This window comes from Triticum urartu, chromosome 2A, assembly GCF_056163025.1.
Source record: "Triticum urartu cultivar PI428250 chromosome 2A, HENAU_Tu73, whole genome shotgun sequence".
NCBI lineage: Eukaryota > Viridiplantae > Streptophyta > Magnoliopsida > Poales > Poaceae > Triticum > Triticum urartu.
The window spans coordinates 575,070,027-575,081,416 of record NC_141874.1 but is presented as its reverse complement, the minus strand read 5'-3'; the positions used below and the strand labels follow the sequence as shown (position 1 = coordinate 575,081,416).

The window sequence follows — 11,390 nt, the reverse complement described above, 5'->3', positions numbered from 1 at the left end:
ATCTCTTTGTTCTTTGTGGGGACTCGGTTTAGGACATGACATGCTGTCAATATCGCCTCCCCCACCATGCCTTGGAGAGACCCGATGTGTCTAACATGGTGTTAACCAAATCAGTTAGAGTACGGTTCTTTCTTTCGGCCACCCCATTTGACTGAGGTGAATAGGGAGGCGCCCTCTCATGGATTATACCATGTTCCGCACAAAAAGCATCAAATTCATTGGAAAAATACTCTCCACCACGGTCGGACCTAAGCCTCTTGATTTTTCGATCAAGTTGGTTTTCCACTTCAGCTTTATAGATCTTGAAAAAGTTCAAAGCCTCATCCTTAGATTTCAGAAGATACACACAACAGTATCTAGTGGAGTCATCAATTAACGTCATGAAATATTTCTTTCCACCTTTTGTCAAAACACCATTCATTTCACATAGATCTGAATGTATGAGCTCTAGTGGTGCAAGATTTCTCGTTTCCGCAGTCATGTGAGACTTACGAGGTTGCTTAGCTTGCACACAAACTTGACACTTAGATCCCTTGGCAGTGGTGAAACTAGGGATTAAGTTCAACTTTGCTAGTCGCGACATGCAACCAAAGTTAACATGACAAAGACGTGAATGCCACACATTTGATTCACTATTGTTGCAAACATGACTAACAACTTTATTGCAAACGTCTGATAAGGATAAACGAAACAGGCCTCCTGACTCATAGCCTTTACCAACAAAGGTTCCATACTTGGATATTACAAATTTATTCCATCAAAGACAAGCTTATAGCCATCTCTACACAGAAGAGATCCGCTAACAAGATTTTTATTGATGGAGGGGACATAATGCACGTTCTTCAGCCGCACGATCTTCCCCAAAGTAAACTTCAGATCGACCGTGCCAACACCACGAATAGAAGCACTTGAACCGTTGCCCATCAGCACGGTTGAAGTCCATGCGGTCTGATAAGACGAAAACATGGAAATATCACCGCATACATGCACATTAGCACCCGTGTCAATCAACCAATCAGGAGAATGACATACTGAAAGAACAATGGGAAATATACCATACCCAACATCCTTCATGTCAATGTCTCCAATGACAACATTAGCAGTCTTGCCGCCTTTCCCAGGATGAAGCTTGTCATAGCGATTAGGACAACTAGGAGCCCAATGATCAGGATCCCCACACACATGACAAACCCCTTTCTTCTTGTCATTCTTATTCTTGAAGTTCGCGTGTTGCACAACCTTGTTCTTCCCATCAAACTTTGCTTTACCATCAAACTTGCCCTTGTTCTTGAACTTGTGGGGCTGGACATTCTTCGTTTGTACCAAATTGGCACTAGATCCTCCCTCAATACCTCGAGCACGTGTGTCCTTTGCTCTCGCCTTTTCTTCCACATCAAGAGTGCCAATGAGATCCGGAACGAAAAACTCCTGCCTCTTATGCTTCAGTAAGGTAGCAAAGTTCCTCCACGAAGGAGGAAGCTTAGTGATGATACCTACAGAAACAAACTTGTCCGGTATCATACAATTGAAGTGCTCAAGTTCTCTAGCAAATGATTGTATCTCATGAGCTTGCTCAACCACAGAGTGCTCTTCAGTCATCCTGTAATCATAGAATTGCTCCATGATGTACAGCTCAGTGCCTGCATCCGATACCCCAAACTTGGCCTCGAGTGCGTCCCACATATCTTTTCCATTATCAATTGACGCATAAGCATCAACTATGTTCTCACCAAGAACACTCAAGAGAGCAGCCTTAAACAGAGTATCCATTTTCTGAAAAGCTTGTTCCTGTTGGGCATCAAGCTCCCCTTCAGGCTTGCCAAGTGTGGCGTCATAGCAACTCATGGTTTGAAACCATAAGACTGCTCTCACACGCCATCTCTTATAGTGGATACCCTCAAACATAGGAGGTCTCATGGAAGCAACAAAACCACTTGGGGTAAATTGCCTATAATAAGGTTTTTGGATTGTTGGAAATATATATGAGCAATTTACCAAATAACTTTGCTAACAGAAATACTAGATAAAGCATGACTAACATAGTAGAGATAAAGCAAGTCATGCAATCTAACATAGAGAAGGTAAATAGCATCTGCATATATGAACTTGAACTAAACACATCTAGAACAGACACTAGATGAAGTTGCATATATGAAGTAGAACCTAACATATGTAGGGCAGAAACTAGAGCAAAGAACTATGGCAGGACATCTAACAGAAAGAGCAAGAACACGTACGGGACAACAGCAACAGAAGCACTGGACTTGGGGTCGACATCCTCTCCAGCCATGTTGCTGATGAGGTTGTCGACGTCAGGGAAGAAGTCGTCGTCAGGGAAGTAGTCGTCGGAGTCCGTGATGAAGAAGCCAGTAGTTGCGCAGAGCGCTCCCCAAAAACCTTATCACCCTTCTCCCGTACAGGACTCAAAAGGTGCGGTTCCGGAGGCCTACTGTCCCGACCTGCGGTGCACGCCGCAAGCCGGGATGGGGAAGAATGTAGCAGCAGCGCAGTGCTCAGGAACTTGTGGCGAGAGGAAGAAGAGGTTCTGGTGCGTCTCTCTGAGAGGAGCGACCTCCCTTTTGTAGGCGCAAGAGGAGGAGGCGAGAGACTGTGCTGGGAGCTGAAGAGAACGAGGGAGACGAAACGAAAATGCAGCAGGTGAAGAGGTGCGCCGTTCGTATTCAATTTCCACTACAGCAAAACGTTTCAGCTTCCGCGTGACCTTTCGTATACCCGTCGCGCGTGGCAAAAATTTAGACATTGGCTCGTCTCATTCCCGCTACCCGCGTCGTGTCGTGGCGAGGCGAGGCGTGGTGTGGCGTGGTGTGGCGTGGCGTGGCGTTGAGGAGAGCGGCGGAGGAGGAGCGCGCTGGGTGTCCCTCTTGTTCTCATCCTCATACATGTGGAGAAAGAGCCTCCCTTATAAAGAGGCCCAACTCCCTCTAATAAACTAGCAATGTGGGACTAAACTTTAGTTCCACCTCTTGCCTTGCACGAATGGGCTGCGTGGGCCTCTAGGATTTATTAGGAATTTCCGAAACTGCTATTGGGCTAGGCCCAAAATAGACAAAATTCCAGCATCTTGCTCTGTCCTATCGTCTTCCCTCCCTCATTCCGATCCATAATGTCGAGCGCTGGCAGCCACTCCAGCTTCGACCTCGACTTCGACAAGGAGCTGGCCCTCCGCATTGCCTTGAAGCGGTCCAAGGTGGACACCGGGGGTAGCTTTGGATCTGCGGCGTCGCTGCAGCTACCGCGCCAGCGCAACACGGACGCCGGAGCTCCGACGACGGTGACGACAATGGTTCCACCTCCTCGGAGGACGGACAGGATCCTCCACTAGCCGCGGACGCCTATAGCTGCACCGGCGACCAGAAGGGCAAAGGCCCAGCGAGGAAGTCGTAGAAGCTCCCTCTTATTTTTATTATAGTTTTTTAGTTGTTGAACTTGTTCGGTGATGAACTGTGGTGATCTTTTGGATGATGTAAAGTGGGTTTATGTGCATTTTGTTGTCCGTTTGATGTCGATTTCTTTGTTTGTTGTTTGATCACTAGAGTAGTTCATCATGTTGCATGCATAGTATGGATATAGGATGCCGGATATGAGGTACACGGATGTGAAGAAGAAAATTTGAGACGTGACTAGTCAGTGCCAACGGACGTGTCTGGACGCGTCCGCGGGAGTTTGAGGGGTCAGATTTTCTATCGGCGGCTGTAGATGCTCTAAGAGGTCCATTCCACAACCCGCACCCGCGGGCCATAGGTCGTTGAACCAGAATCCACCATCTCTCTCTCCCCTGGCTCTCTCCTCCAAATCAGAGGAACCATGCGGGACCACGCATCCCCTGCGTCTCTCTCCCTGGCTCTCCTCTTCTCTGGAATCTCTCTCCCCTCGCAGCCGCCAGTCCTCTCCTCTCGCCTCTCTCTCTCTCTCTCTGCTTCGTCTCTCACCGGCGGCTGGGGACGGCGGCTACCTCATCTCCTATGCTCCCTCTCTGACAGGCGGCTACCTCATCTGCCGGAAGGGCGACGACGACGTGCGGGGGTGTTGGAGGGGCGGCAACCAAGCCTATTGAAGGGTCAACTCAGATTGTTTTTCGTTTATGGATCTAGTACATTGCCACACCAGGTCTTGGTTGATATGTTGTCGCTACTCTGCAAAAATGCGTCAACTCAGATTTTTACGCATGAGATTCAAGTACATATTGTTGTTGGGTGTTTTAGACTCTGCACCCTTCACCACAAACCATAAGCCCAACCTTCATAAGCGTTCTTAAGAGATGTTCATGGTAGACAAAATTGGTTATTTTACCTCATTTGCTGCTGGAATCTCAAGAAGATCTTTAATTATATTTGTTGAAACTATTTCAGTATGCATATCTTGATTGTTGGAGTCATTGTTAGTTTATTGTGTACTATCAGTGCCACTCAGTCTATTTAAGGAGTATTAGTCTCGCAGTGGCTTCATTTTCTTGTTTTCATTATTCGGGAGATTGTTCAATAAAGACCTGGCTTTAATCTCTTAAAGCTCAATTCAGACCACTTTCATTATATAAAACTGTAAATCTGAGATGTACTAGTGAGTATGTTGTTCAGTTTGAGCTAATCATTCTGGTATCTGCCCTGCATCTCTTTACTAGCAGAATGTGAAATGTCTGTCATGAACCACTTGCAAATTCTACCATTATATAAATTGTAAATCTGAGATGTAGTGAGCATGCTCGTTCTTGTGTGTGTTCTTAGGCCATACTGGAGATGCTAATTTCCAAACACCCAGGCTATCTTATATGTTGTTGATTCAAGTGATACTAATTGATGACATTGATATTGATGCAATGTATTGAAAAAATTACACTGGAGACCACGAAGCCTTTTGCCTCCCTCATCAGTGTAGATAGGTCAATGACCATCATCATCACTTGGATTCAAACTGCACGGACTTCCGGTGACACATTTAGCTCGGCGACCATGACTGTAAAAGCAATGTTTTTCTACGCTGTCAATTTTACATTTGAGGTATGCAAATTTTCTTCTTATTTCTTCTTAGGCCTCCATTTATCAGTGCTACATCCGCGCGACAATTGATTTTTTTTGTGGGAGCGGGCAGTCTTTGTACAAGGTAATGAAGATTGTATCATCCTTTTACTATTTCCTTGGCCCCACATGCAATTTGACCTTAATGTTTTCACTTGAACTGCAGGAGTGCATGTTGGACTCTGTGGCAAAGAGCTACGGCGCCTTCACAACATCTCAGCCAATGGCGGAGCTAGCCGAGTATGGCTTGGGGGAAGGGCGGGGGGAGGGGGGAGGGAGGTAGATGGCTACATTTATCTTTAATCTTAACACCTAATAAAAAATTCTTCAGGAATTTTTCTAATCTTAGGGAGGGGGGGGCATGGCCCCCCAGTAACACACATAGCTCCACCGTTGATCTCAACGCAGCAGGGCAGACGACTCCGGATTCCTCTTCTCTGGCTACGAGCTCAAAGGCTCAGGCCAGCTATACCAGGATGCGTAAACTGAGTGAGGACGAGATGAAGCCCTTCCTGGGCTACAACTTCATCCATGGTGATGATTGGCTGAAGCTCGATCCTGTCCAAGGAGGGGACGATGTTTCGGTGCCTTAAGGCACCTACCTTTGTGTCTATGACATGTGGGCCCAACAAGTGGCTGGCCCACATGTCAATGACCCAAAGGCAGGTGCCTTTAAGTCACCGAAGCTGCGTCCCCAAGGAGGGGGGAAAGATTGACGTGGTTTAGTTGACAAGTTCAGCTGGTAGCGTCCTTTGTTCTCGCTTATGAGAACAAGTTCAGCCTAAAGTCTGTTCTTTTATTTCTCTTTTGAGACTTTGCATTCCAGATTGAGCGTCATTTGTTCTCCTCTTGTGGATTCATGGAGTAAAAACAGTTTAGTCATGCTATGCGTAGCTTGTTCTTGCATGGTGTTGAAATGTTTGAAGTTTGCTTGTTCTGTTAATTTCAATTGGGAAATTTGAAAAGTATTAAAGTTATGGAAAATTCTAGTGGTAGCCTGAAATCTGTCACAAAAGGAACAAGGTAAACACATCAAGTTATGGAAAATTCTTTTTTTTTTGAATGCAGTACAGACGCAAGCGCTCATATACACGCGCATACACTTACCCCTATGAACGTGTGCGCACACACACCCTACCTATATGAGCACCTTCGAAGACTAAGCCGACATATCATCTTGAAATTTACGAAGTTACCGTAGGCACCTCGTCCTCGACGGAAACATCTCCTCTCACTTAATGTGCATCGCCGGAAATTTTGAAATAAATGCGAGCATCAAGATTGGAACCTTGTTGGCCTGGGATACCACAGTTCCTCTAACCATGCAACCATAAGTTATGGTTCGTAGTTATGGAAAATTCTAGTGGTAGCCTGAAATCATACTTTTTTTTTTCTTTGAGAGGAGGACAGCCCCGGCCTCTGCATCTTACTAGTACATCGACTAATCGAGTTCACATGAACAGTCGGCGAGCCGCGCGCTTGCGCACGCTGACGAGAGAGATGTCATCCACGACCGGCCCGCAGAGCGTGCCGTCGACCTTCATGTGGTGGTGAAGGCTCTGGAACACCACACGCGTGAGGTTCCCGACCGCCACGAAATCGAGCATGGCGCGCCTGTACCCTCCCGTGCCCTGGGACTGGTATTGGACCTTCAGGCTCGCCGCCGCCACATAGGCCTCCACGACCATGGACTCCTTGCACCCGTTGGCCGCGTCCCCGACGTAGAACTGCAGCCTGTACGATCGCCTGGCCACGGTCGCCACCTCCTGCACCAGCGCCGTCTCCCTTCCAGCCACCAGCTCGACGGCCCGCGCGCCGTGCGGCACCCTGTACCTCGGCGCGTCCACGTACTTGACCACCTTGGTGCTCGACATGACCATCCATCCCGGCAACGGCGAGCAGTTGTCCTCGTCCATCGGCGGCACCAGAACCCCCCACGGGCAGTCCGGGAAGATGTACGGCCCATCCTCAAAGTCGCCATTCCTGAGCATATTGCCTGCAGTTTGAGTTGAATCACTCGGTCGTTAGGAACTTAGGATTCGCTACCAAGTTGAACCTTCAGATCGATGTGGGAAGCTAGCGATCTTACCTTTGGTTTTCGTGGGAGGCTGGAGGGTCTTGATGGCGATGGCGTCGATGACGGGGCCGCACGCCGGGTCCTCCTCGACGCCGGGGTTGTGGATGGCGAGCCACACGGCGCTGTGCTTGGCCCTGAAGGCCCATGAGTAGGAATCCCAGCCGCCGCTGCTGTACACGGTCTGGACGGGGAGCACGCCGGAATCCGCGGCGACGGACACGTTGAGCTTCTCGGCTTGGGCGCAGGTGCGCGCCGCGCTGAAGGTGATGGAGTAGTAGGCGCGCCGCGTGACTCTGATGTTCTGCCGGATGGACGCGTCGTTGCCCAGGCGCACGGCGCTGGCGCCCTCCGGCACCGCCACGATCATGTCGTCCTGCGTGTGCCCCGACTGGATGTACTCGACGAACCCCGAGATCTCCCAGTTGGGTATGGAGTGGCGCCCCATCACCACCGTGCCGTTCAGCTGGGACTTGGCTGGCCCGTCCTTGAAGTTGCCGTTCGGTAGTAGGCCTATGCACACAAGGTGATCGAACATATTAGCCATATCAAGCATGGAAAAGTATTCATCCATTTGCGGCTACAGAAAGCTGGGACACATTAGCCGTGCAAATGAGCTAGATCTATTGTGTTAAAAGATTAAGTTGAGTGTGATCTAAAACTGCAGTGCACATTAATTGATTCACTTGCACAAAAATGAAAGTGTTCAACAGTGGAAATTGAGTTTCAATAGTATACTAGTAACCCTAACAATTCGTCAATTTATATTCTTATCAAGATGATTAAATATCGACAGGTTCAGAAACCCCTCTCAGTTCCACGACCCAGAAAATAATTTCACAATCTGATCGCCCAGTTTGCAAATCTTGAGCTGTATACTCTTTTTCGTACGTGCCTTTACACTGGAAAATCAGTCAACGCCGGCAATCCCGGCGTCCACAAGATGCATAATCAAAACGACGAGAACGATCCATATACTCCCTCCGTTTTAAAATAGATGACCTAACTTTGTACTATGTATTAAAGTTAGTATAAAGTTGGGTCATCTATTTTAGAACAGAGGAATACACATAGTATACACTAGTTACTTGTTCCGTCTACAAAGTTTCCAACGTAAATCAGTATTACGCTAGTTACTTCTGCTTACCTACGGCGTATTACCAACGAGTCACACCGTCAGAATTCTGACACCTCTCTCACTGAAGTCTGAATTTGAATGCGCATATTAAGGTATGAATAGGGCACCGAAACTAGCAAGAAGAACAACAAAAAGCTCTGCAACATGAAATGGCGCTGGGAAGCCCGCTCGCGGAAGGATCCCTGCTAACGTATACGGGGGGCACCAGTTTGCGAGATCTCACCATCCGTGACGGCCGAAGCCGCCCGAGCAGCGACGCCGACGAGCACGAGCAGTGTGATGCACCGGCGCCGCATCCCCTCCGCCATGCCCATCTCTCCCCGTGCCTGGCGAAGTGGTGCTGGGCTCTCTGCTCCTACACTGTCAACAATGGGGCTTTAAAACGGGGAAGGGTCGACGGAGCAGTCATGTCAACTTGGCTATGCTGGTTGGCAATGGAAGGCGACAAGAGGAGGCCGGGTTCCAGGGCACGAGAAGGACAGCCGAGCATCCCTCGGGTCTCGCTCGCTTCCGGTTGCTCTACGCTTCAGTTTCCTCCGCACGACCGCAGGGCCCGATGCAGTGCAGCAGCCTCGGGTCCTCGGGGTTTGGGGACGACGCGTCAATGGTAAAGCCGCTCGCTATGTGGGCTGGGCTGTAACGATGACGATAGCAGGTGCATGCATGTTGGGTGGGCCCAGGCCGAGCCCAAGTGCGTACTGGGCTGCCATGTCGCCGAACAGCCTAGCCACATGGTTGCCCACTTCTTCCCTAAAAAATGGAACAAGATTTGTCAACTCGCTCTGCTGTAGAAAAAGAGGTCTACTCCCCGGCACCCGGCGCTGCAGGCGCCGCATCTATCGGCTCGGCTGCCACGATGCCGCGTCATGCGCTCGTGTAAATCTGCCACGGAACTATGCGTCTTGCACTTGCTGGTGTTCTATCATTCAAAAGTTACTTGCCTACCGCTGTGTAAAACAAGCTACAGAGGAGAGGAGGAGATGTCTGTGTCTATGGATTGATGTATGCAGTCCCATTATAACCCTAATGATGCTTAAAATGCTTTAAATGATGTTCCCTAATGCAAACTATAAAGTTCTTGATTCGCAAAAAAAATAAAAATTCGCCTCCACAACATGTAAAGAAATGTTAAAATGATGTTCCCTAATGCAAATTATCCACGATACATTACAGAACCCTGGTTTACAACTGCCGACCGTCCGGAATTTTAGATCCTACTCCATAACGGAAGAGGACAAATTGCTCGTGTCACAAACCAACGGTCCGTACATTGCGGCACCGCACAATCACAGAAGCAGCCGGCGAGCGTGGCTCTGCGCGCAGACGAGCGAGGCGTCGTCGACGACGGGCCCGCAGACCGTGCCGTCGGACTTCATGTTGTAGCTCGCGCTGACGAACACCACCCGCGTCCGGTCCTCCGTCGCCGTGAACTCGAGCACGCCGCGCGTGAACCCGCCCGTGCCCTGGGACTCGTACGGGACCGTCACCCTCCCGCCCGCCGCGTACGCCTCCACGGCGAGGGAGCCCGTGCACCCGTCGGCCGCGTCCCCGACCGAGAACTCCATCCTGTAAGACACCCCCGGCACGGTGCACACCTCCTGCACCAGCGCGCTCTCCGCGCCGAACACCAGCTGCACGGCCCGGGCGCCCTGCGGCACCGCGTAGTGCGCCGCGTCCACGTACCGGACGGACTTGGTCGACGACAGGATCACCCACGGGAACAGCGGGGAGTAGCTGTCCTCGTCCATGGGCGGCACCATCACCCCGCACGACGTGCTGGGGCAGATGTACGGGCCCTCCTCGAAGTCCCCGTTCTTCAGCATGTTATCTGCCGGCCGGTGTAAGTATTTAGTTAGTCATCTTCGGCGAATCCATGCAAAAATCACGTACGTAGCTATACTGAAAACGAGAGGTTATGTATGATATGATCCTAGTACGTACATTCGTTGCTTTGTGGTGGCAGGAGGGTCCTGATGGCGAAGGAGTCGACGACGGGGCCGCAGGCGGCGTCTTCATCATATCCGGGGTTGTGGACGGTGAGCGTTACGACGCTCTCCTTGGCCTCGAACGCCCAGGAGTAGGAGTCCCAGCCGCTGCTGGTGTACACCGTCTGGATGGGGAGCTCGCCGGACTGCGCCCCGACCGTCACGTTCAGCTTCTCGGCCTGGGCGCAGGTGCGCGCCGCGCTGAAGGTGATCGCGTAGTGCGTCCCCGGCGTCACGCTGAGCTGCTGCTGGACGGAGGCGTCGTTCCCGAGCCGCACGGCGTGGGCGCCCTCGGGGACCGGCAGCACCATGTCCCCCTGCTTCTGGCCCGAGCAGATGTACTCCACGCACCCGCAGGCCTCCCACCGCGGTATCGCGTAGCGGCCCGTCACCCTCGTCCCGTCCATCTGCGACCGGTCCGGCGCCTCCTCGAAGTTGCCGTTCGGCAGGAGGCCTGATGAACATGAAAAAAAACGACATAACACAGCTCCCGGCATGATTAATCAGCTCGCCATATGCCATGCACTAGAAATGAAACACATAAGTAACACAGCTTGAAAGCTCTCACCATCGGTGGTGTCCGAAGCTACGAGAGCAGCCATGCAGACGAGCAGCAACAGCGCGACGCAACGGGGACCTTGCACCATCTCTCTTGCCCTCACCATCATCTACGATGTCTTACGGCACAGCGAGTGAAGCAGTGGTGCTTTGAGAACTAGAGCAGGCTGTGATCTAAGTTTAGTGTACGCACTAGCTCAGTGGTGTGTGTTCACTTAATAGGGGAGACTTCCTGCTCACTGATTAAGGATCTCGAGGCAGGAGTTATTTCAGAGTTGACCACTGTATCACCGGCGGGATCGAGAGACAACGATAGCAGGTAGCATCTTTTGGATTCCTGGCCGCTCTGCCCGCGTTCATCTAATAATCCGTCAAATTAACCTGCCTTCGTTCACTGCAGGATGGGGCTATGAAGACAGATCTATATGTGTGATTGAAACATTACACACGGTAGAAAAACAGAACTGTTTGCCAGAAAGCGTAACGTATGCGATGGCTTATCCATCGGGCAAGATATCAGAAGGTGAGTTGTGTGCGATAAAAATCTTGCCCATGATCATACTTTATGTCTTAAGAATATTTTATCGAAAAAGGTTTTTGCC

General features: G+C 50.3%; 2 protein-coding genes across 2 annotated transcripts; both read right to left on the bottom strand.

The window, feature by feature from the left end:
• Positions 1 to 6,264: 6,264 nt before the first annotated feature.
• LOC125533695 (protein DUF642 L-GALACTONO-1,4-LACTONE-RESPONSIVE GENE 2) lies at positions 6,265 to 8,796 on the bottom strand. The gene is made up of 3 exons (XM_048697062.2): positions 8,469 to 8,796; positions 7,123 to 7,620; positions 6,265 to 7,029 (listed from the first exon to the last, which is right to left on the bottom strand). The coding sequence occupies exons 1-3, from the start codon at positions 8,557 to 8,559 to the stop codon at positions 6,485 to 6,487; spliced, it is 1,134 nt and encodes a 377-aa protein (XP_048553019.2). The 5' UTR covers positions 8,560 to 8,796; the 3' UTR covers positions 6,265 to 6,484.
• Positions 8,797 to 9,363: 567 nt separating this feature from the next.
• On the bottom strand, positions 9,364 to 11,001 carry LOC125533693 (BIIDXI-like protein At5g11420). Its single transcript, XM_048697061.2, has 3 exons — positions 10,799 to 11,001; positions 10,187 to 10,684; positions 9,364 to 10,073 (listed from the first exon to the last, which is right to left on the bottom strand). Exons 1-3 carry the CDS (start codon positions 10,896 to 10,898, stop codon positions 9,532 to 9,534), a joined length of 1,140 nt encoding a protein of 379 aa, XP_048553018.1. The 5' UTR covers positions 10,899 to 11,001; the 3' UTR covers positions 9,364 to 9,531.
• Between the last annotated feature and the right edge of the window lie 389 nt (positions 11,002 to 11,390).